Genomic DNA, 26,807 nt, shown 5'->3' on the forward strand with positions numbered 1-26,807 from the left:
CTATAACTGTTTTATAAATAAACTGTCTATTACTCAAATATTATACTTTCGATTTGATAATAATATTGATTTTGTACACGTAGTTCACACTGATATTAAGTTATTTTTAATTTCGTGTGGCTACGGCTAATTTAATATAAAATATAATAATAGGTAATATAGAAACATCTATTATACGCTTCTTTATATGTATATGCTGTTGTCCGAGAGGTGGCAGTGTGAATGTATATATATATATGTTAAAGCATTACCCAAACATAATTTTAGTTGTCATATAAAGATAATTTTAAAATGTATAAAAAATATTCTTTTACATAAATATAAATAATGATTTTTCATTTTATTATTTTTTTTTATAAATTCACTAAAATAAATAAATATCTTATTTTTTGCCAGACATTAATTTTACTCAATTTTCTCCATAAAAGCAGTGGTGGAAGCCCAAACATTTACCGTTTAACTAACTTAAACATTTTTAATGAACCTTCACACAAAAGAATCGCGCACGTTCCAGGCATCAAACTGGGTCAAGGACTGAGTTTCAGTCACTGAAACTTTCATCTCCAATTCGTCGCATATTTTTCGCGATTTATTCCATCGTATTACATAATGTATACACTTGCACGTGGCTTGTAAATCCATTAACGGAGTCCAATTAAAACTTTGACGGCTCAATTTTCAAAGTCGGTTTTTATGTGGGATTCTGTCGTAAAATAATATTCGCCTCGTATTTCATTCTGGCAACAACAAACCCCTTTGGAAGTACAACTTCCCCGAACTTCGCAACGAGCAGTTTTATAGTTCTGGCGAAAGTTATCTTAAACCTGATATAACTTTATACTTGTATAGAAAATAAACAGTTATTAATTAACTAATTAATTAAGCGCTGGTTATTTTTAAATTAAAGTCAGTGAAAACTGAGTTGAGACACAGGAATGAAGGAGGCCGAGGCAATAAAGTAATGTAGTTGATATTAGGGAGCATTAAGTCGACGCCGGCACATAAAATACATCTGCTTCCTTTGCCGAGGATTTTCTGAATCTGCCGTCTTTAATCCGATTAAGTAAGTTTCTGGCAAGTAATACGGTTTCGGCCAATAAGTCGCTTATAACTTATAAATTCTGGACTTGAACAAACGTAAATTGGTTTCCCTTTACGTTCACTATTACTATTTAAAACGCCACATAAATCACTAATTAAATTATTTCCATGGTGCTGACGAATTTTCAATTAAAACTAGAAGTTTTCTGGTGATTTGAATAAGTGGTCAATTTCTTAGCAAAGTTTTGTCGCTTGAAATTCAAATGAAACTTTCTTGTTTCATCGGGATAACGAAAATGCAACTGAACAAAATGTCAAAGTTTACGTTTCGACTCCATTATCTTTTACTTTCAGCTGCATATTTTATTCAGTTCCTTTTTACATACTGTGCAACTTTGTTGAACGAGAGATGAATTAAAACTGGAGCGACTTATCCTAATTTATACTTCTCAAATATATTCTATATTCTTTAAAATTTACCATTCTTTTGTTATTTATTTTAGAGTTTTTTTATTTTGTATATTTTTTGTTTGTTTATTTGTTTCGTAGATATTTAAATAAAATGGTTAAACTTAAGATAATTATAAACTCGGATAACTTCATTCATTACGCGATCAAACAATTAAGCTTTGTCTCGTTTAATCCATATTTAGGAGTCAACCGAATAAACCCACAATTGAAAATCATATCGACCTCCACAGCAAATCCGCCCATCAGTAAGTCGAGCATTCATCTGTGAAATCACCGTAACAGAAGGTGGAAAAACCGCCGGAAAACTAAACAGACTCGGTCCGGACGGATCCTATAATACGATTCAAATCAGCGATTCCTGAAAGCTTTGTCATGTGGGCGAATGTTGATACAGGACATTTGGCTTCTCATCCCGTTTTGTTTATCGATTTGTGTTTTGTTTAACTGATGGTTATTAAATTTACAAGTTTTTGAACGGTAAAATGAGAGGGGTGGTAAGCATCTGTGTTTCGGAGAGCTTTATCATGTTTACAGTGAAATTAATGTGGCGAAATGATAAATAAAACAATTAGGAAATCCCTGGGTGTATTGCCCGGAATCCATTAGTGTAGTTTTCAATCTTTGCTTTGATGGGCTTCCGATAAAAAACTTTTTTCTTTAACTGGATAAAAAGAAACCGAATTAGTTTTGAGATATTGATTTATTGTGCTTGAACTGCAAAAACTTTTATTTTTATGACATACAAACATGTACATGTAAGTACCTAACATATGATATGATAGTAAATGATTTTTTGAAATCACGAACGTTGGTAAACAATCAGATTTGGGTTTTGGGTCGAATAATCGTGGACATTAAACGGAATTGCAGTTTGCACTATGGGAAAATTAACTGGACGTTAAGAGAAATAAACGTTTCCAACAGGTAGATTTAAATTAGTGTTTGTTTTAACGAATTGAACTTGGATAAAGGGTCGGACAATTGAATGATGTGTCTTTTTGGGATTTGTATCTCTAATCGAAATATTTCCTTTATCCTTTTGTTGTTTTAGGCGTTTCATCCTCGTACATAAACGTATAAACACACTCATAAACTCGTGTATAAAATCCTATCGGATGGAATCTTTATTGTGCCTTCCAGATAAAAGACGACGACCTGTTTTTGCAGTCAATAGAAAATGTTCAATCATTACTTTTGGTAGTGTATTTTAAACCGTTTGTAAGAACTACCTTATTTTTGGCCACAGGCAAAACACACGTTTCCCCCTTTATTGAATATTTCATTCGAATACCGGCAAAAAGACGTTCAAAACTCCCGAGAAATTCCCCTCTGGAAAATGTTTCTTTAATGTACTTCCAATTCAAATTGCCCAAATTGCAACCGCATAAATTTCAAAACGAAAGTTTTCTTAAACACCACCCGTAACGTACCTACACGTGTCACAATCGATTTATCCGCCTGATACCGTCTGATCGTGATTAGGCCGCAACGATAAATCCGCGCTCCCTGCGGCACCGCCAGGAATCCTCGTTTTCCACGCACATCCATCACACTCAACTCTCTTCCCCTTTAGGCGAAGCCGCGATCCATCATCAGTTTCCGCGAGGGCGATTTTTAGGTTTTTTCGGAAAACGCCCGGGGAATCGCAAATTAATAAATTGCTACCTAATAAAATCCAATTGTTCAAGTTTATAATCTTTCATAAATACAATTCAGTTCGTTTTACTTATATTATTAAATTGTTTTCTTATTCGGGGATTCGGAAACGGCACGGCAAAAGGGAGCGGCCAATAATGATGCCCGTTTGAAATATGCCCGGAAAAATTGGTTCGGATTATATTTATCGAACTGTTTATTTAGGATCGTTTTCTTTATTCTTTATTTGTTAAACTCACATCAGTCCAACTTCGTTTAACCATACGAGTGGCGAAACCTTTTTCAAACTTGAGAACATACATGGATAATTGAAACACAATACACATATCAATTTATGTATTATTTTTTAGTTATACAGTGTCCCCATTTAAAATGGAATTACCTGTGGTGTGAATTTTTTTTATCGATTAAGCGATAAAGGATGAAAAATTGATCAAATAAAAAAAAATAATGAAAATGATGTAACAAAAAAAATACCATATAAAACACATATATATATATATATATATATATATATAGTGTTTATAATATTGCTACGCTATCACTAAGCATAGCAAAAAAATCAAAAAACTAAATATTCGGCTGGCAAAAAGTAGAGTAACTTTTTACTAAAAGTCAGTAATCTCTATAAAATACACAATAAATTTTTGTTTCATAGTATAGACCAAATTAAAATAAGTTAATATAGTACCTCGTGGAAAGAAATTATTTTTCAAAGTAAAATCATGAATTGTGTCGTTCTTTCAATCCGATGAGAGAAAAATCAATATCGCTCGATTGTAACACGTGTTTTATAACAATTTTAAAGATTTGGTGATGTGCAAAGAAAAAATTAAAAACTGGACGACCAAGAAAAATCAGTAGGTTTCAGGATATACAAATCCTACTCCAAAAAAGGTTCTTTCCTCAGTTCCAGCAAAATAAAAGGTCTACTTGAGACAACTTGGAATTAATGTTTTTCAAGATTCGTAAGAGATAGATTACTACAAACGAGAAGTCCAGACTAAAAAGCCACTACCCTCAAAGAAGAACAGACAATCCAGAGTTGAATTTACCAGGTCCCTTTTATACTGGACTTTAAATGATTGGAAACGAGCGATCTGCAGTGACGAAATCAAGTTTAGTAGTGATGGGATTTTATATGTAAGGCGACTTATTCATGAAAAATTTAACCCAAAGTCACCATATTCACTGTTAAACACGGTGACAGGTCGGTGATGGTGTGGAGCTGTTTTTCGGGACTTGGTATGGGCTCTCTTCTTTGAATAGAGTATAACATGGATCATTTTATATGTAAAGAAATATTGAGAAACAACATGGTACCGTATTCAGATAAAAATGTAAAACTTTACGTTCATCGAGATAATGACCCGAAGCACACTTCAAAATATTTGAAGCAGTGGCTTTTAAGGGAAAAAAATAATGTTATGAACTGGTCATCTCAATTACCCGATTTAAACTTCATTGAAAACTTATGGGAGATAGTGAACAACAAAAAAGACACAAAGAGTATAGTAATCAGCAAGATTTATTCATGCTTCTGCAACAGTCCTGTCAATATATGGATAACTATGTAATTGTTAAATTTATAAAGTTAATTTTCGATATACATTTTTTTTTAATATAATAATATAATAAAAATTATATGAATTTTAAAAAAGTTTAAATTGACCTTTAAAAGGATTATTTTTATACATTTCATATTTTGGTATTAAAATATTTTTTATTAATTTATTACCTTCTTGATACACATCAGATTATTTTTTGATGATATTGTTTCTTTTATTTGACATCAACATAGGGGTTAAAAATTAGTTCTTTTCAAAATAATTTTGAACAATTAACATTTAAAACATTTTTTTTGTTATTATATTACAATTACAATATGTAATTAAATATGTAAATGTACATTATATATAAGAACATGTGAAATGTGAATTTAAACCCAATATATGTTTGATACATAAACAATAAATTAATAATTGTGCGTTGAAAGCCTTTTTCAGCCCGTAAATACTGAATTACACAGAAAGATAAATATTTAATTACAATAACGTGCAAACAATGCACATTCTACCTAATATTTCATTAAAACCGAACGTTCAACGTATTCCCAACAGATAAACCGACAAATTCAATATGTTATGATAAAATTCGTTTCGTTTCTCAAATTTGTACATCTCCCTCGATCTGTGGCCATTAGCGCAACCCGAAAGATATGGAAATGTAGGCAGGTAACCAGACACATACGTCTTTAACGTTAAAGACTATAACTTATTGGCCCGGAGAAGGTTATGACCGACCTTATCTTTATGACCGCGACCCGAATTTACTTTGGGGCGCAAATCTGCACTTTGACGTGCGCTTAAACTCTGACATTGCCCACTTTTCATTCGAAGGTTCACATCAATATTCTGGTCGAGAATATTTGTTCGTGTTCCTAAGATTCTAATCAAAACTGCTACGTTGTTATCTTTTTTGAAATACGATTTCGACAGTTACTGTTAAACTACCGCAACGGGCAAGGATAAAGCAAAAACGGCCGAACACCAGACAGAAAGGCACCAGAAGAAAATAGTTTGGCGTATAATCCGTATATAAAATTGTGCGATAAAAATTGTGAATTTTCGGGTTTTTTAAACTTACAGGAATCTATAATTAAGGTGATAAATTTATGTTAATTAAAGATTCCTGTAATTATTGCTTCGCATGTTAAGACAGCTGTTTAAAGTTTTAATACGTGTTTTTATTCGTAACATCTTGATAGGATAAATGAAAGACACTTTAGTGCCTAATTCATAGAGGAATTATCGTTTATTTGACGTAATCATAACTGGCGGGGTACAAGAGCAATTTTAATCATACACTCAAGTTAAACCAATTAGGCGGAAACACTAAAAACAAAGGAAAATGATATTTTTATTATTTAATTAAATTCGGGCACGGTGGAAATCGAGTGAGATCCTTAATTAACTGTTAGTGCCCAGGAAGTATCTCTTATTAGTTCCCGAATACAATTTTCCTTTTCCCTAGTCGGTTATTCTGCTCGATCGTAATAATAAATTTTATGTCACTATCTTTTACTATACATTTACGATATAAATGATACATTTTTTATCCTTCGGAAATTGTCAGAAGGTAGCTTCAAAAATTAACTCCCACTTTACTTATTCTAAATTATGACACGTGCGGCAGGAATCAATAAGTTAAAATTTCAACAATCCCCGAAGAGCGATACGGTACCTTTTCAGGGATGGGTCCTGGGAGACGATTAAAATGGTTCGTTCGGTGCGGATCCAGTCGGGTAACAAACCGTGCAAATTGCGAACAATGAGCACAAAAACCGGCACTTGGAAATGAAACGGGAGTGGGAAATGCGGGCGCGGTGTATGCGATCCGGGGGGAATCGTTCGATGCTCCCTGGACCCGCGAGTTTATCTTCATAAATTTTGGCTCTCGCAGTCGCGCCACCTGCCAACTTGATTTTTTGCAGTTGAAATTTCAAATTTCCCTTTAATTATTATTCTGATAATTCTAACATGCCAAGAAAACAAAAAATTAAAATTGTAATGAATTTTAAAAAAATAATATGTTATATATACATATACAGTGTTGGCAGAAAGTAGAGCAACTTTAAAATATCACCCGATTGTAACGCGTGTTTTACAACAATTTTCAAGATTTGGTAACGTAGAAAAAAAAAAAAAATAAAACTGGACGACCAAGAAAAACTAATAGGTTTCAGGATAAACAAATTTTATCCTACTCTAAAAAAGATCCTTTCCTCAGTTCCATCAAAATAAAAGGTCTACTTGAGACACCACTTGGAATAAATGTTTCTTCAAGTACCGTAATAGATAAATTACTACAAGGAGGTCTTCATGCGAGAAGACCAACCAAAACACTACTACTATCAAAGAAGAACAGACGAGCCAGAGTTGAGTTTACCACGTCCCTTTTACACTGGACTATAAATGATTGGAAACGAGTGATCTGGAGTGATGAGATCAAGTTTAGTCTGGTTAGCAGTGATGGAATTTTATATGTATTCATAAAAATTTTAACTGAAAGTTTACCATACTCACTGTTAAACACGGCGACAGGTCGGTAATGGTATGGGGCTGCTTTTCGGGACTTGGAATGGGTTGGTTCTCTTCTTTGAATAGAGTGTGTCATGGATCGTTTTATATATAAAGAAAGATCGAAGAACAACATGGTACCGTATTCAGATAAAAATGTGCCACTAAAACATTCAATGTTCAACAAGATAATGACCCGAAGCACACTTCAAAATATTTGAAGCAGTGACTTTTAAGGAAAAAAATTAATGTTATGAACTGGCCATCTCAGTTTACCGATCTAAACTCCATTGAAAACTTGTGGGAGATAGTGAACAACAAAATAAGACATAAAGATTTTAGTAATTAGCAATATTTATTCTGCAAGAGGCCTGGCAAAATATGGATCCAAATATTATTGACTATCTGTTGCTTTCCATGAAAAAAAGGTGTTAAGTTATTCATAATAATGGGATTTTACAATATATAAGGGTAAAACTAATTAAAATACTAATACAAATTATTTATAGTAATAAAACTAAATAGCATCAGTTGCTTTACTTTTTGCCAGCCCAAAACAAATAATCATCAGTAATTTTAATTTTCAATATACACTTTTTTGAACATAATAATCAGAACAAAAATTATTTAAATTTTAAAAAAGTTGTTCTACTTTCTACCAATACTGTATATTATACTGAGTGATTGGATATGTTTAAAAATTGTTATTTACGGTGAATATATAATTGTCAACAAATCGTGTAATTTTTTTAAAATTATATTTTGTTAATTATGACATATTTATTTTATCTACATATTTTGTATTTGAAATAAATAACTTCAATATTCAAGAAAGATTTTATCAGTATGTAATTATAATTTTAAAATTCTCTTCAATTATAATAAATATTTCTTCAACTTCTTTCTTCTTGATATTTAGAATTTTTGTATTATATACAGCGATGACCAGTGAAAGCATAACATTTAAAATTAAATTAAATATTAACATTTATACTTCAATATTTTTTTACCACACACCTTAAAAACGATGGAAATATTACTTTAAACGGTTCCTCAAAGAAATACCACATTTTGCGGCATTATTCAACAATATAAAAATTTATTCTTAGGATTTATATAATTTTATTTAATAAATCACTTTCAGTGGGAGGAAAGCAAGCGACACTCTCAGCACTCCAGAGAAGAGGAAACTAATAATTAACATGAAACATTAAGATCTTTAAACCTTACTGACCTCGCCAAAAGTTTAAAATGTTTAATATGTTTAATAGTACAAACAGACTAAAGTTTGCACAAAAATATAAATATTAATTATCCTCCAAAATTTTACCCCAAAGTAGGTGACGAATCCATGTTCAATAGAATAGGATCAGAGAGTAAACAACACGTTCGTAGCCCCCTGAATAAAAGGTTGGACCCCAGATATATTACAAAAACATTGAATGACGGTGAAGGAAACGTTATGGTTCGGGGTTCTTTTTCTTGGCACTACTATATGGATTATTATGTAGATATGCGTCGAAGTTATGCAATATTGGTTAAAAGATTAGCGAGCGCAAAGTCTGGATTTAAATCCAATTGAAAACTTATGGAACGACATCTCGATCAAAACACTAAAAACCAAATTTAGGTGAATAATGGCTATTAATTGAAAAGTCGCAGCACAATATTAACAATTATTTTCTAAGTTATGTGTAAATTACATTGCTTATTTATTTTCTTTAAGATTTATTTTAAGTAAAAATTATTTTAATTTAGATACAAAATGAATATTTCTAGAAACAATACTACTTAGGGTAATTGCATTACATTTTACAGATATATATTTTCTAATTAACAATAAACAGTAATGTGACCACTGTAACATATGTCAAACTTACATTGTCACGAGTTAAAAAAATATTAAAAATATAAAAATACTGTCGAAAAAGACTAAATGTTAATAAAATGTTAAATATTATCACAATAACTACTTTATTTAATGTAAACTATTAGAATAATATTATTTTATAAAATATTTCTTATTATATAAAATGTAGGTTATATTTTCGGAATTGAGCTATACATAAATACAGCAACTTTAATTTTGACGTTTTATGGTTCACTGGACGTGATCCTGAACGAATCGAAATTGCGCCTTCACATGTTTAGTAGAAAACAGGGTTGTCTTTACAGGCCTCTGGCCAAACAAGCCTCTAACCTTCTTCTCGTCATTCTTGGACTAAATTTCAGAAAGTTTATTTCTTTCCAAGTTGCCTTTAATCTGAGTTGACGACAAGAATGAATTGTTTTTTAGCTTTCATATTATCTATTTATCGATTTTATTTCAAGTTTTTCAAACTCGATGAATATTTTTCGTAGCTACCACTTAACCCGTTTCTCTAAATATTTTATTAATGCAGGAAACGACCGACTTATTCAGCTGTATACTGTTTCCCTCGGTCTTGGGAGGGCTAAATTATACTTACACATACAACACATGATGGAGTTTGACAATATGAAAATACTATTTATTTTAGATACATATTTTATATTTTAGGTGAATGTATTTTATTAATTTAATATTTTATTTTAACATTCACAAAATTAAAAAGTCAAACTCAGTATACCGTGAATTATTAAAATCCATTTTCGTTCGCATGAACAGATAAATAATTGAATCAACAAAATTTTCTTCTATTTTTACATTCAATAATAAAAAAATGTAGTTTTATTGTTACATATTGAAACAATACTAAATTTTTCAGTTCCAGTAAAAATACATCATCGAGTTGTTGTTTATTTCTTTCTATCTTTCGGTTCCGTGTAATTTATACCGAAGTAGCACGTACGTACATCTATAAAATATAGCGAAAGTGCCCCCAATAATTTATGATACCGGCAGTTAAAAACATTAAGTCCTCAATAAATTTATATTTATGCGTTATTATTGTACCAACAGTGTATTTCGCTGCAGGTTTCGCCGGTCCATTTATCAAACTTTGAAGCTAGCAAGCTTCAGCGCAACGAAACAACAGAGTTTGACCTCTTGCATAAAATTTAGAAGGTTGCGCATACATCACGAAATCTTTTATTAATATTATGAGAAACGTGACTGTTAAGATAAATAATCGGGTCGATTTAAATTGCGGTTGTAATTCAATACCGAGCGACGAGGAATTTATTGCACCTGTGGCTCGAAACACGCCATAATAATTTTCTTGCGCCCTTGATATACTGCGACCATCGAATTGATGCGTAATTGAAAAAGTTTGATCGGTCCGTCCCCCGAACAAACGCAGTTTTAATTGTGCTGTTTACATCACGTGTTTATAAATCAAGGGTGGGATGGGAAAAAATTCAGTTTTACGACCCGCGTAGAGAAACACTCTTGTATTCTAATGGCCGGTTTCTATAGCAACAGCAATCATAAAAACTAGTAAGCGGAATAGAAGCAAACTTTTTATTGATTGTTATTTCAGTCCGGACCTTTTCGACTGGCTCGAAACCTGGAAACAAACCTTTGTTTCGGCGCTGTCCAACTTTTACTCTCGTAAATGATGATAAGCTTCGATTAATATTTACGTTGAAGTTTATTTCTCAAAGAATTAAGACCATCACAAGAAGCACACAATACATATTGAGACTTGTACGGTGCACTTGAACGTTCGACAAAATGGTCTTTATGAGCGGCGGACAAAACGTCTAGAGGGCCCTCGAATACTTCTCCGATTCCGCCTTTTAACAAATAATACGCGAGCATTACGTTCGTAACAATGTCCTCGTGGATTTTACTCGAGGGTTCGCGGTCGAGTGTCCTCGCCGTTTATTGTGCGCGGCTTCTACGACAACGTAAATCAAAATCCATCCATCCAAACATATTTGCAATTCTATTTTTGTCAATTTTCCTTAATTCCTAACGCACGTGGTTCGAGAGAGTGTCCATGATGGTGATCATCTTAAACTGCATCACCCTCGGGATGTACCAGCCGTGTTCCGATGGCATCGTGCAAACAGGAGAGGAAGCCGGAGACTGCAAATCCAACAGTTGCCTCATACTCCAGGTGATACGCAATCCACTGAAATATGTTTTAATAACGGTCATTTTTCTCTGGTGTAACCTCAGTTCCGTAATGCTGCGTCAACGGAAAACAAATTGCTGACCCTTTCTCGACGATTGTTGAAAGGGCACCAATTTCCGAGTTGGAGATAACAAGCTTGTGTGCAACCACCGGTTTGTTAAATTGCAACAATATTTTTAGTTGAAATAAATGGATTTAGTTGAGGAAAGGCACTTTCATACAACAGAGAAATAAATTAGACGTTATTAAAAAGTCATATTATCACATTTACAAATCTGTTGTTTGTTTTCAGAGATTTGATGAGTTCATATACGCGTTCTTCTCGTTGGAGATGACGGTAAAAATAATTGCGATGGGGTTTTATGGCCGCGGTTCGTATCTGGCTGACTCCTGGAATTGGCTGGATCTTTTCATCGTCGTCGCTGGAGCTTACGAATACGTCGCCCCCAACTCCATCCTTAATATATCCGCCGTCAGGGCCATAAGGGTACTTAGACCGTTAAGAGCTATTAATAGGATACCAAGTAAGTTTTTTCGTTTATAACCTGTTTATTTATTCTCTGTTCAAAAACTACTTGATAGATTTTGGTAAAACTCTCCATAGCTGTAGGTTACAGGCTCTTTGTATTATCATTTCCTTAAAATTAAAAGGTGCTATTTGTTATTGGTCGTGACTTTTGATATTATAAAAAAGTAAGTTTCACATAGTCACTTTTACCACAATATAAATATCATCGTTTTTCACCAGGCGAATAACTGTCAATCCGGTAGTATTTGCTTACATAATCCAGATTCGCGTCACGTTCCGTTCCGGGGGATTTTCCGGGTCCGACGTAAGTTAGCATTTGACAGGTGGCGGTGAATCGGCCCGTTGTTCCGTTTCGGTAATGCAATTTCAAATCTATCGGTCTTCCGATAACCCGGACGAAAGTTCGATTCCCGAGGGTTGTTCTGCGGTTTTATTCAACAAGTCCCGCGACCTGGTCGGTGGGCCGTTTCCGATTTGTGCACCAGTTGCACGTGTTTCCATACGTCGTATTAAAGGAAAGTTTTGCATTTAGTATATAATTCCCTTTTTTAATGTGCCGTCTTTCTTGTTACTATTTTTTAGAGGAAGGATAGTCCAGTCATTATAGGGAGTTCACTTCGGAAATCAAGCTACCCAGCTATAAATGCGTATAAACTTATATTTTGACATCCCAAAACTTGTCTCAAAATTCACATATGATAGGATGGCCGCAACTTAAAAAGTCAGAAGTCAAAAGTCACAGAAATCGATTTTTTGCACATTTTTCGTAAATATCTTGTTTCCTATGGGTTTTACGCTATTTGTATTTCTTATTAATATTGTAAAGAATTAAATTCTCTGCAACTTTTTTTTTCATATGTCGAAACGTTGTCAAGACAGAGGGCAGAGAGCGCGCGGCTACAGTATCATTTGAGGTCAACTGGTAGTCCCGATCGAAAATACGTAGTATAAAGTTTATAAATTATTGAAAAATATATAATTACCATTTTTATTAACTATAGCTGTACTCGCGACTTCTGACTGTCCGATAGCGTGTTGAATACGATCGTTTTCTAGACAGTGATCTCGAGATTCCAAAGATTCTTGAGCCCTTAACAATGAATGACGCGTTCTATCTAATTGTAATCGTTCATTCCTCTCAGAACTACTCTCATTCGACCTAGACATGGACATCCGTAATCTACAATTTGTAACACGACTTTTCCTATCTTGTTCAGATTCATTTTCACGGCGCAATCTTTGGCTTTTGGCTTTTCTCATGTTTTTAGAGAGATTTGACTTTCTTTTAGGCATAACTAAATATTAGAAAAAAACAACTATCTACGTTACTAACTAAATAAAATAACCTATAAATAATTTATCAATTTCAATGTAAATCTGAATATTGAACACAAATGTACTTAATTTATAATTTTTATAATTATTTCTTAAAGGTAAAAAAGGAAAGCAGTAAAAATGTAACAAAATATCTTGAATTAAGATAAATCAAACTATCAATCAATCGTTGGTGGGAGAAGTGGTGGGAGACGTCCGACGTGACGGCCCAGTGGTGGCATGCGCGTGAGCTGCGCCTGGTACTGGACAGTACCTGGTCATCGCAACATTACTTTATTTTTCTAAAATAAAAGAATTTTTCTAAAATAAAAGTAGCCTAAGTTACTCCTTATTACATCAGCTACCTGCCAATAAAAGTCCCATCAAAATCGGTCCAGCCATTTCAGAGATCAGCCGGAACAAACAGACAGACAGACAGAGAGACAAAAATTGTAAAAAATGTTATTTTGGTGTATGTACTGTATTTATGTTCATATGAATGTAGTAAAAAATGGTTATTTCAATATTACAAACAGACGCTCCAATTTTATTTATATGTATAGATTATATTATATTCAATAATTTTTTTGCTTACTTATCTATTTTTAATTTCCATTTCCTCACATATAGTATTTGTAGCAAGCATAGCATAGACCCATTTACACAAAACACTTTCTTTTGTACTTCGACCACGAGATACTCCTCCTTCTGTTTTCATTGATTCCGTAAGACTTTGTTCAATTACCATATCTGTCTATGTACCAGAATTGAATTTTTCTGTTCGTTTCACGGTGAAAAATTCATTTTTAAAGTTCTCAAAAGTTTGTTCATCCAAAGTTTATTCCAACTTCAGCATATCTTGATGATATAAGTGATTTTGCGTATAATAAGTGATCACTGGAGTGAAAATACGGCAGCATTTTGCGCACTGCAAGAACGTTCTTTAAAAAACCCAAGTCATTCAGCGGGAACAAAATCAAGTACTATTGAAACCATTTCGAAATATCGCACCCATAACTGTGCTGTTGGACCTTGAGCTTTCAATTCATTCAGTTTGTTCAGAAATGTCACAGGAAAAATGGTTGAGCTACCTATACACCCTTCTATGTTTTCGTAGAAAACATCTTGAGAAGTTATTTGCTGTATTAACTGATCCAAAGTATCATCTTCAAAAACTATCACTGATAATGCAGGTCATAATAATGTATGGCATTTGATGCCTCTCGAGTAAGCGTGACCACTGAGCAATTTGTCTACAGAATTCTTTGCATATATTTCACCAAGAGCTTCCTTGAGTCCACTTCCGTCCATTAAGTACCCTATGCTTCCAAGAAAAGACATCAGAATATGAAATCCTCTTAATTTTACAAATATTATACATAATGGTGAGTTAGCATCTGATGTAGCTACCATTTCACGTGCTTTAGAGTAGAGGGGTTGATCAAAAGTAATCATACACGTTTTTTGACCATGTGACTTAGCAATATCGAGAGCGCAATGTAAAGTTGTGTAAATAGTGTCTACGTGACTGGCAGGATTATCAATAAAAGGAAGAAATATAACTGATGTTGAAAAGTTCTTGTTATTTTTTGTGAGCTGTTCAAGATAACCATTCCACCCTGACAAGGATGCAATATCTCTCCACTTTCCATACAGCCACAAAAAATCAACTCCTGTGAATGCTTCATCATGAAAATTTTCGACTTGAAATAAACTGTATCCAGGTACCACTGGTTTTTCATAAACTTGATCAGATACATGTGATATGGCTGCCAACTATTTCGCACTTGGTTTGGTTGTGCATTTTTGTATCCGTTCATCGCAGAGAACAGCATTTTTTGGAGTTACTATCTTAATCATCCTCATAACATGAAGAGTATTGTTACCATCAAGAGTGTGGACATTTACATCGTCATTGTCTCCAACATATTGTTCAAGTGCACCAGACTCTGATGATCGGGACATCAGTTGACATCAAATGATACTGTAGCCGCACGCTCTCTGCCCTCCATCAAAAGTTGTAAAGAATTTAATTACATTACATTATTGATAAGAAATACAAGTAGCGTAAAATCCATAGAAAACGAGATATTTACAAAAAATGTGCAAAAAATCGATTTTTGTAACTTTTGACCACTGACTTTTTATGTTGCGGCCTTTCTATCATGTGTGAATTTTGAGACAAGTTTTGGGATGTCAAAATATAATTTTATACTAGTTTATAACTAGGAATTTCTATTTCTAAGATATTCACCTAATTTTGACTATGATGACTGGACTGGAAGTAAAAAAGGCTTTTAAGTAACACAAATATCGTTTCGCGTGGTTACTAGAGGAAGGAAGCGTAATTAGTTTTTCCCTCTGGTTTCATTTCTAATTAGGATTCTGTTACGTGAAAACTTTGTTTCCTAAAGTTTATTTCCTTCGGGACAGTTAATTAATGAACCCAACACTGGGACTTATTTAGTTTAGATTCGATTTCAATTAGTCCTCTCATTTTTATGATGATATTTTAGCAAGGAAAAGTTTAAAACATTCGGGGTTGTTTTTGTTTGAAATTTAAGAAATTCAGGAAGCGCCACTAAAACTACATCAAGGACTGAAACAAGGACCCTTGAGTGATTTTAATTTGGTATTTTCATCATAGTCTGAAAGTTTTTCATAAAAGGTGAAGACATCGTTTCAATTAGGAGCGTTCAAAACTTTTTTAGCAACTTTCCAAGAGCCCCTCTAATAAATTATTCATCTCGAAATAATGCGTTTTTGTCGCTGAGAGCTTTTACAAATTAATAGATTTAAACCATCTTCTGTACGTGTACAAAAATTATATTTAATTGAAGGTATTTTTTTATGTGAGTCGGAATTATTGAATTGCTTTAGAGAGGATTTACGAAATAAATAAACAAAGAAAAGGCGCATGCCAACCATGTACTGAACCAATAAAAATCACGTCAGTAAATATTTACGCGCATTAAAAATTTGTGGTTGTTCATACAGTTTTGTAGATTTATTTGTGTATTTATCTATAGAAAAATGTCTCTGTTGTAATTGTAAACTTGAAAAATTGAGTGTCGCAAGAACGTGACCAGATTACGCACCACGACAACCTTCATTATAGATTCCGCACTTTTTACGCCATTCAAAACGACAAGAGACGAATCATTGAGTAATTTGCGAACATTTCTTTCTTACACCCCGAGAGAATCACTAATGAGAGACCATTTGTCCCCGTTACAAAGACAAGATCGTGACGGAGCAAGAGCGGGACGCAATTATAATTACGTACAATTATTTACTGTATGCATCCAATTTTCCACGGATAAAACAAACTTATCGGTCGCCCAACGTCAACCCTTTCCGGTATAATAGTGCGCCACGTAACCGAAACTATGTTTGCACAGTCGCGAGTTCCGACGCCCTATTATTTGCTTATTTAAATTATACGTTCTGCATAAACCAACTTATCGCCTATTGAAAACACACGCCGCAAATTCGATTATCTTTCGTCGCCTAGAAACGGGACAACATAGATTGTTTCGTACCTTATTAGTATATAACACATGGGCTGAAGAGTCCCGGACCTAACAAAGAAAATACGGTTTTTTTTGTTCAAAATTAGCTTTATTCATCAAAGAAATCTCCATCAAGAGCAGCCCAATCATTCCAGTGCCGCTCTAACATTTCAATACCACTGTTGTAGAACGATTTATCTTTTGCCTCAAAATAGGATTCAGTTTCAGCGATAACCTCTTCATTCGTACGCAATTTCTTACCGACGACCATTTTTTTAAGGTCTGCTAACAGCCAGTTGTCGCTGGGAGTCAAATTTGGAGAATACGGTGGATGTGGGAACAATTGGAAATTCAATTCATGTAGTTTTGCCATTGTTTTGATTGACTTGTGACACGGTTTTCTTGATGAAACAATTTTTTTCTTTGCCATATGCGGTTGTTTCTTTGCAATTTCGGCTTTCAAATGCTCCAGTAACTCTATATAATATTCACTGTTAATGGTATTTCCCATAACCTCACCAGCCGATTGTTGTGCTTTCGGGCGCTTCGGACGAGGTTCACCAGTTGCTGTCCACTCAGATGACGATCGTTTTGATTCCGGAGTGAAATGATGGATCCATATTTTATCCATTGTCACATATCGACGCAAAAATTCCGGTTTATTACGTTGAAACATGGCCAAACACTGCTCAGAATCGTCAACACATTCTTGTTTTTGGTTAACAGTGAGCAAACGCGGCACCCACTTTGAACAGATCTTTCTCATAGTCTCATGCAATATAAATCCAACACGTTGTTTTGATATCTTTACGATGTCAGCTAACTCACACAATTTCACTTTTGATCATTCAAAACGATTTGGTGGATTTTTGTTGTTTTCTGGTGTTACCACCTCATTTGAAGGTCCACTGCATTCTACACCATCGGTGTCTCTACGTCCACGACTAAAGTCAGCAAACCAACGTTTTATTGTTGTTTCTGATGGAGTGGAGTCCTCATAACATTTTTCAAGGCATTGCTCCGCTTGAACGATATTTTTTCCCATTAAAAATCAGTGTAAATTAAAACACGAAATTGTTTTGAAAATAATAAAAGTAATGTCACTCTTAGGACAATAACTCACAAACTAATTAATAGAATATCATGAAATTTTAACAACTGTCTTTTGAAGGTTAGTACTAACTGAAAAAGAGGTCAATACAATAAAAATAGCACCATCTATGTATTAGGTCCGGGACTTTTCAGCCCATGTGTTATTTAACAAAGTTAAATTTCGTCATACAAAAGAATGTTTTAATGAAATATCTAATGCAAACTGTCTCTAGATAGTTTTAAACGTGTTGTACCCGCTGAAAAGTTTATTATACGTTGTAAATCAATTTAGAAGTTTGAACTGTGTCAGTACCTGCCGAAACTATTAATTTCAGGTTTAGCTGAAGTTGCTTTAGGCGGATTACGAACCAGAACAGAACATATTGAAAAGTATATGTTGGAATCAATAATTTATTAGTGTGATTGTTGGAAAATTGGAAATGCTTCTTCTGGATTCGAAAACAACTTTTTGTACGGTTCTTAATGTAAATCTTAATTCAGCAGGCGTCGCATTAATTGAATGGAAATTCCCATTAGATAATTACAATACTTTCAATTGATTAATCCTAAAATCATAAAACGGTCCATCCATAAAACCATGCATTTAATTATAAACACAGCAGTGTGATTATTTTTTCAGATTCCTTTTTCAACACACTAACAAATTAAACTTGTAGCATCGAACGGTTTTCAAAATTACTTCTACTAATTTACTAAAAAATAATATACATTGTATTTTTGTTTTCAGGTATGCGTATTTTAGTGATGTTGCTCCTAGATACTTTGCCTATGTTAGGAAACGTGTTGCTTCTGTGTTTTTTCGTATTTTTTATATTCGGTATTATTGGCGTGCAATTGTGGCAAGGAGTTCTTCGGCAACGTTGTTTTCTTAAGCAGAATCTAAACGTACCGCCAGGTATCGCACCACCACCGTAAGTATCAAATTATTAAATAATCATTAATTATTTTATCCCTACAACTTTTTATCAAGCGAAAGCTAGTTTAATTAATTTTTATTAAAATTATGTAGTTATAATTATTTAATTACATAGATAAAGTAATCTTATTTATTTAATTAAAAACTTTATTATATTTTTATTAAGTCGAGTTACGAGGGTTTTTCAAAGTCACAAACATCTCAACACAATAACTTTTCATATTAGTCAACTAACATAATCAAGTTACTAATAATGTTTTTCTAGTTTTGTAGATTAACGTAGAGTTTTGTGATTAACCCGATGCAAGTTTTTTTATTAAGCATGTGTTTTTATTATTAATTATCATATAAAACTTACCACAATTTAAACAACAGGGATTTTTACTACAAAAAATTAACGTGCTTCAAAGTGTTAATATATCAATTAATTAATCGACAAATCGGGACCAGTGTCAAGAATTGCGACATTAACTGCAACCACAAATTAAACCTGTGGGATTTGGCGTCGCGAAATAATTAATAATTGCACTGCACGAACGTCCGTTTAAAACTCGATTACCCCGCTAAATGCATTTTACAATATAAAGTGAGCCCTAATTATTTATTTAAGTTGTGGTGGGCCGTTTTTGTTAATAAAAATAGCATTTTTGTCCGGTCATGTCCCCCATGTTTGAATGGTGCGGCTTTTTCGTTCTGTTCCAGAGAATTCTTGGAGTTCGTTATGCGTGTGCCTGTTACGTAAGATTTTCTGCCGCTAATATTACACTACAACAACAAAAAAACTGTCCACTCTCCTGTTTTTTCAATTTCCACGCGGCTGGAATCGACCGGGTGCACTTTCTCTCCCGGGTCCCTCAAATCGACCCGAGGACGCGCCGGGGGGTTATTTTCTAATTTACCCGCTCTAATTCAATCACTAACATGTTGATCTTGCGGCATATTCCACGTTACTCGAACAACGATCGGCCCATCAATGTTGGATCGCCACTAATTGGATCTTCTAAGGGTAAACGCTCCTGTTGATTCCAGCCGATTTCTTACATTTTAATCGCTCGATCTTTTTTGTATTACATTTACACGAAAAACAATATTTTGTAATAAGGGGCTTTTTTATGGCTCAGGATCAAACAATGAATAATAATTGTAGTAAAAAATAAGAGTGGGTTGGAGTCCTGCTGGGTAATTGCAGCAAAATGAATCATCCCCAAGATCTCGCAATTTTTAACCGTCCTCATTAACTTTGATAATGGGGACGTTTCACAAAGGGTTTTTATAGTGGGTTTCCCCGTGTAATGAACACAGTGGAACAGCTTCGTCCCTGCAAAAACGGGAAAATATTATTTGTTACGATTTGCGGGTAGAGACGGACATTGTCGTTACGATATGATTGTTATGTAAAATGATCAAATGTCCGTCTAAAGGGTGATTTATACCACATAGTGTTTAAAATCATTAGGAAAACCCATATCAATCATACTGACAATGCTTCAGCTTTGGGGCAATATGAATTTCTAATATTTCCCGACGCACAATAGACGCAGAACTGCCCTCTAGGCATTGTGCTGAATCAACCTAATGGTTTAATATCAATCTGATGTTCATTTACGGTTGAAAAAACCACAGTTTCTCGGACGGTCTTGTAGAAATGCACATGAAAGGGGTAAAGATACAAAATAAAACACACCGGTATGAATGTTGCATGCTCTGGTCTTTGAATGATGTACACTCCTAACAGAAAGTGCTGTACACACTTTAAATAATTTGATTATAAGATACAGTAGTGCACAACACTTTCATCTATCCTGTTTCTGCATCTCCGCTGTTTTTATTCAATTCAATTCAATTAGTTAGAAATTAGACACGAGGTCATTTATTACAGATCATCTGTCTGTAAAACTGATCTTAAACCAATAAATGTTAGTAATCACACAATTGATACACGAAATCTTCATACAAAATTAACCAGTTGAGAAGGCTTAACATTAATTAAAGAAACATATACAAACAAAAATGAGATGGATTTTGAAATGTTCCTGTTGTTGCTCTGAAATGTCGTAAGAAAACGTGTGTCCTTTGTTGTACGCGAAATTGAAAAATCCGAAGTAATGGACTAGTCGAGAAAAAAACAGTCTCTCCAATAAATAATTTATCATATAAACCGTCCAGACAACCGGAGGCTGTTTGGCCCCGAAACGACGCCGAAAACAGACTGATCGAAGTCGACAAACCTTTTGTTTTTTTTTTCCTTCATATCTCGGCCTTATTAAATGTGACTTTGATCAAAAACAAAATCCAAACAGAGTGACATGCGGAATGTAAATTTAGATTGCGATGTTTCCGGGGTTCGCGACGCTAAAAACACCCATATTTATCATTGGTTATGATGGAACTTAAGAGGGATCGCTCCCGTAAATCTCTTCGCGATTAAACGGCGCATCGATCGACGTAAATGGCAACCGAGCTATAAAAAATATTAATTAAAATAGTCGAGGAAGTGCAATTATTTTAAGAGGAATGCAACTGGAATTATGAACGTTTCAATTATTTTATTAATGGTTTTATAACGACGGGTAGTATTAAACATTCGTCTTTATTGGTCTGTTTTCTGTTTGGGTTGTGTTCCTACTTATATTTATTTCGAGGTATTATTAAAAGTATGTTCATGTCTTGTACTTTAAAAACAGATTCAGCTAATTACAAAGTAACTTTTTAAATATGCAATTATCTAGAAGATCCAATTACTTTGTAAAGAACGCAACTGGAATTGTAAACGTTCAAATAGTTTTATTAATTTTGTATGACATGAGTGATTTTAAACATTCATGTTCCATTTTTCACTCATACTCACTTCGTTGGATTAATAATTCTGAATTTTAGTTTTACAAATAAAGAAATATTTAATTGAACACATACATCAGGGATGGCCAAGCTCCTTGATAGTCCGAGCCATTTTTTAAAATTTGAAATGTTTCTCGAACCGCAATTAAATACGTATTGAAAACACATAAATACAAGTACAAAATATGTGTATTGAATTTGAATATTAAAAATTAAACACATTTATTTCATTTCTCTTAATAATTCAGGAATGAAAAGGGAACTCGAGTACATTCATCGAGAGCCACGAATAATCCTTCAATGAGCCGCATGTGGCTCGCAAGCCGCAGGTTGGCCACCCCTGACATATAGCATTGGAAAAAGTATTGAAACTTTTTAATTATAGTATACCTTTTTTGCTTTCCTGCCTATTCCTATATATTTCAAAATTAGTTTATGAAAAACACAATTATTTAATGTAATATTTAGTGTCATATCCATGAGCAATCTTAACATGAAATCAATTAGTTTTTGTAGTGTTTCTTATGAAATTTGCGCCCATTCTTTTTGCGCGATATCATAAAGCCTTTTGCCATTTTTAATATTAATGTGAGTTCTGCGGCTATCCAAAATGGCCAGTACCATATGTGCTCATTTCTACACTGATATGTTTTGATTATGAAACGTATGTTTTCACGAGCTTATGGTAGAAGTGTTTTTTGGATAATTGTCTTGTTCAAAAATCCATATTAGTGACATACTTTTCTCAGCAAATTTGAACATTGAACTTTTTAATATGATCCTATATTGGAAACGGTTCCTTTTACCATTAGGGTACCACCACAATGGTTTACTGCGGAATTTTGGTTACATATCTTGTACCATCAGAACTAAATGAATTGAATTGTTCAATGAAGGTTCTCTGGCAAAGTCCATTCTGACCTTTCAGCGATTATTGCATAAAGTTTTCCATTTATTTGACTTCTATTATTCCTTTATTTATTTGGTAAGACGTTTTAGTGGGATCCACGAGTATCACATCACATTTTTGAATGATTTTTGTAGTTACACTTCTTTCACTAATATTGAAAGACTTAGCAATATCTTTTTTGTTTTTTCCAAACTGATAAAAATTTACCATTTTTTGACTATAGTCAGCCACTACATATTTTTTTGTTTATAATATTCACTTATATATGGTATTTTTTGTTTAATGGTTTGCAATTTTACTTTATCTATCGTCTAAAATAAATCTACTTAATAGATTTTAAATTGCAAAATATAAATTTTAAAAGAAAGTTTCTATATTTTCACTGTTAATAACTATAATAATATATACTTCTTAGAATTAAGATATTTATATAAAAAGAAAATTTGTTTATTTTGGATTGTTAATGCAGTTATTTATGATTTAGGTAATAATGAATCTTTTTAATATGAAACAATCGAGAAAATTCGATGTATTTTGAGAGGACCAATACTGGGATTATAAACTTTTGAATTATTTTATTAATGTTGTACAAGGAGTAGTTAGTTCTAAACATCCATATTTATCGATTCATTTATATCTCTCTCTTCTAGTCATACTTACATCGTTGGATTAATAATTCTAAATTTTAGTTTTACAAATATAGAAATATTCAATCGAACACATACAGTATTGGAAAAAGTATTGAAACTTTTTAATTATAAAAAATGGAAACTTGATGAAATCAACTAGTTTTTGAAGTGTTTCTTGTGAAATTTGGACCCATTCTTGCACGAGATCAAAAAGCCTTTTACCATTTTTAATATTAATGTGGGTCCTTATGCGTCTAAGAAATTAAATTCTCAATAAAACTAATTATGGTTAAAATTCAAATTATTTAAAGTTCCCATACTTTTTTCCACTACTATATATTTTTTTGTTTATGATATTCACTTAGATAACGGTATACTTATGTTTATTGATTTGCAATTTTATTTTATCCAGCGACTAAAATAAATATCCTTAATGGATTTTCAATTAAAAAATAAAAATTGCAAGAGAAAGTTTTTATATTTTAGCCGTTAATAACTATAATAAAAAAATGCTTCATTTTATACTTTTTAGAATAAGATATTTATATCAATAGGAAATTTGTTTATTTTGGATTGTTAATACATTTATTTATGATTTGGGTAATAATGAATCCTTTAATATGAAATAATTGAGGAAATTCGATCTGTTTTGAGAAGACCTATACGGGGATTATAAACTTTTGAATTATTTTATGAATGTTGTACAACGATGAATAGTTAGTTCTAAACATTCATATTTATTGGTCCATTTATACCTCTGATTACATTGATTTCGTAGGATAATAAAAGCTTGTTTAAGTTACATATTTTTTTTATAAATTGATTAAAGCAATAGAAATTTATTTATTTTCGGTTAGTAATGTATTATTAACTTTTTAAATATGAAATAATTGAGCTGTATACACAATTATGAACGTTTGAGTTATTTTATTTCATATTTTTTAAATATAATAATTGTAGCAATACGAAATTTATTTATTTTGTGTTAAAAATGCACTGCGAATTTATTAGTTTTAATTTGTACAAACAAAACGATGAAGAAACAAATTATCAAGAAAATTCAATTATTTTAAAAGGAATGCAACTGAAATTATTAAAGTCTCAACTATTTTATTAATGATTACAAAAGGACACGTAGTTTCGCTATACTAATTATAGCAATATAAAATTTATTTATACTTAGTTCGTAGTTCGTAATACTAGGGTGCTATCAGTCAATAATTTACAAACTTAGCAAAGTATTGACTGAATTTTTAAGAGGATTTTGAATACACTCATGTCAAAAACCGCGGAATCAAAATAATAATAAAAAAACAGGCATCGTCCTTGATTTTAACGAATGTCCCCGACCGATAAGTGGAGTACGGCTTCAGCTCGTTGACAGGCCCTTGTTCGTACTTTGTACGTGACCGACATTCCTTATCGCGGCCTCTTTTCAACGGTCCTACACCTGTAGGCACGAGCCGCCCCCTCACCACCACCTCCCTTTTAAAGCCAGACATTCACGTGGAAATGAAGTCGCCGGAATGATTTTCGATTTTCGTCCCGGTTCTCCCTTTGTGTGATCGCGACGTACAATGGCAGATTTCGGCTTTGAATTTTCAGAATTTGTATCAGAAAATTTTATTCCGGCAACGTTTCGCGACGCGAGGGAAAATCTCCAATGGTACCCGGAATAATACTTTAATGAACTGGAAGGATAATCGGGATATCACAGCAAGCCCCATATTTACCACAACGCGCGCAAGGGGAGGCGATAATTAAGAGCACCCTTCTCGGTCACGAATGTGGCCGAAAAGGGTAAAAGGATTCTCGTTTCGGCGCCATTCTTAATAACGATCCGAAGGCTCGTCATCCCCGAGACACAATGCTTCCAAAATGTTTGCGCGAGCTATTCAATTATGCACAATGGGCTCGACAATTCCATCGGGATGGGAAATACCAGCAGCAGATACGTTTAAAACCAGCCAGACGAGAGATAGTGGTTAACTATTTCGAATGTTACGGACAGGTGGCTATTTTTGTTAATCCACCCTTTATTTTATAAGGGGTTGTTACTCTTTATTGGTGGTTTTATGGTTGATGTTAATGTTTAACTTTACTCTAACAATTGTCTGAATTGGCACTTCACACTTCAAATGGACGTAAACTTTAATTACCTCCCAGAAATTGATTCTTACGACTAAAAACTTCCTCGTCGAATTCTGTTCGGCTCAGATTCAAATTCTTCCATACATTTCGTGTTGACAAAGTTGAACATTTTTTTTTTGTAAATGAATCCGGTGACATCAAGAAAAATACTAATACCGGTGGAAAATAGTTATGGAATAGCCTTATTTATTATATTTTTATTTAAAATAAGATTTCTTGTTACATCTGCTTTTTAATATCTACTGCTTTAATAATCTAGAGTATTCCTCTTAAAATATTCATCCAAAAACATTATTGAATGTTTCTCGCGCAAAAAATGTCGTTTCGTAATTAAGCCAAAGTGGAGAGAACAAAAAGCAACCGGATAATAATTTTCCGAGCCATCCACTGCGTAATCCGATTTTTTGGACTGGGGAAATTAATTTGTCTATTAAATTACGTCCCCGTTTCTTTCGCCAAATTATCAGATCGTTCCTGTTCCATTGAAAATAATTAAAAAAGTTTTGCGGACTGGAAACACAAGAAAAACGTGAGGGAATAGATCAGTAAATCTAGACCTAAAACCAAACAAACTTTTTAATTACATCATCAGCAATATCTCCATCAATCTTAACACAGCCTTCTCAACTCACATTGTAAATAGAGCCAGAAACAACTTTCAAGAAACGAATGAATGTTCCTGTGGCATCCGCATCGGACCTGGAGCTTCTTCAAAATTTTCTTCGTTCTCGTCTCCAGGTCCACGGGCGGATGGACTCTGACTGAATTAATCGCCGTCATTTTCCAGGGGTGGGATAGACAAGTACTATTACTCAACCGAAACGGATTATATCTGCAGCAAGGCCGACCATTCGGGGATGCATACGTGCGATAATCTTCAACCCTATAAAGACGGGTGCAATACCTGCAATTTGACGATCGAAGAGAAAGCTCAACCGGAGTACATCAATGACGATAATTTTTGCGTCGATTGGAACAGATATTTGGAGTGCAGAGATAACGGCACCAATCCTTTCCAAAACACCATTTCATTCGACAACATTGGAATGGCCTGGGTGTCTATTTTCCTTGTCATATCTTTGGAAGGTTGGACTGAAATTATGTATTATGTACAAGACGCACACAGCTTCTGGGATTGGATTTATTTCGTGCTACTGATTGTGGTCAGTTACAGCTATCTTTTTGTTTATATATGTGTTATGTACTAATAATCGTTTACAGATTGGTTCGTTCTTCATGATAAACCTCTGCCTGGTCGTAATAGCAACACAATTTAGCGAAACGAAGAAACGAGAAATGGAAAGGATGCGGTTGGAAAGAGCCAGATTCCAGAGTAGTAGCACTCTGGCTTCTTCAACGAACAACAGTGAACCTACTAGTTGTTACGCAGAAATTGTCAAATATATTGCTCATTTGTGGAGGAAGAGCAGGAGAAAAGTACTGAAGAAAATCCGGTTGTATAGGGTGAGCAGGGAGCAACAGCGAGAGAAGAAAATTGCTAGAGGGGAGACTATAAGACTTAACGTACATCGCAAACATCATCAAAATTGTCCTAGATTCAGACAAAATGTAAGATCAATTTAAATT

General features: G+C 33.5%; 1 protein-coding gene across 4 annotated transcripts in view; it reads left to right on the forward strand.

Annotated features, from left to right (window-relative positions):
* The window catches only part of LOC109609012 (voltage-dependent T-type calcium channel subunit alpha-1H-like), a 90,713-nt gene that overhangs the window by 50,455 nt on the left and 13,451 nt on the right, over window positions 1-26,807 (forward strand). For 3 of the 4 annotated variants that reach the window (XM_049961477.1, XM_049961487.1, XM_049961481.1), the window contains exons 5-9: window positions 11,151-11,290; window positions 11,601-11,832; window positions 18,504-18,687; window positions 26,008-26,383; window positions 26,442-26,789. In XM_049961477.1, coding sequence (XP_049817434.1) covers window positions 11,151-11,290; window positions 11,601-11,832; window positions 18,504-18,687; window positions 26,008-26,383; window positions 26,442-26,789 — 1,280 coding nt within the window. Of the gene's footprint in view, window positions 1-11,150; window positions 11,291-11,600; window positions 11,833-18,503; window positions 18,688-26,007; window positions 26,384-26,441; window positions 26,790-26,807 lie in introns of those variants that run through there. The other variant, XM_049961490.1, reaches the window with a different exon arrangement.

The sequence above is a fragment of the Aethina tumida genome, chromosome 1 (assembly GCF_024364675.1).
Source record: "Aethina tumida isolate Nest 87 chromosome 1, icAetTumi1.1, whole genome shotgun sequence".
NCBI lineage: Eukaryota > Metazoa > Arthropoda > Insecta > Coleoptera > Nitidulidae > Aethina > Aethina tumida.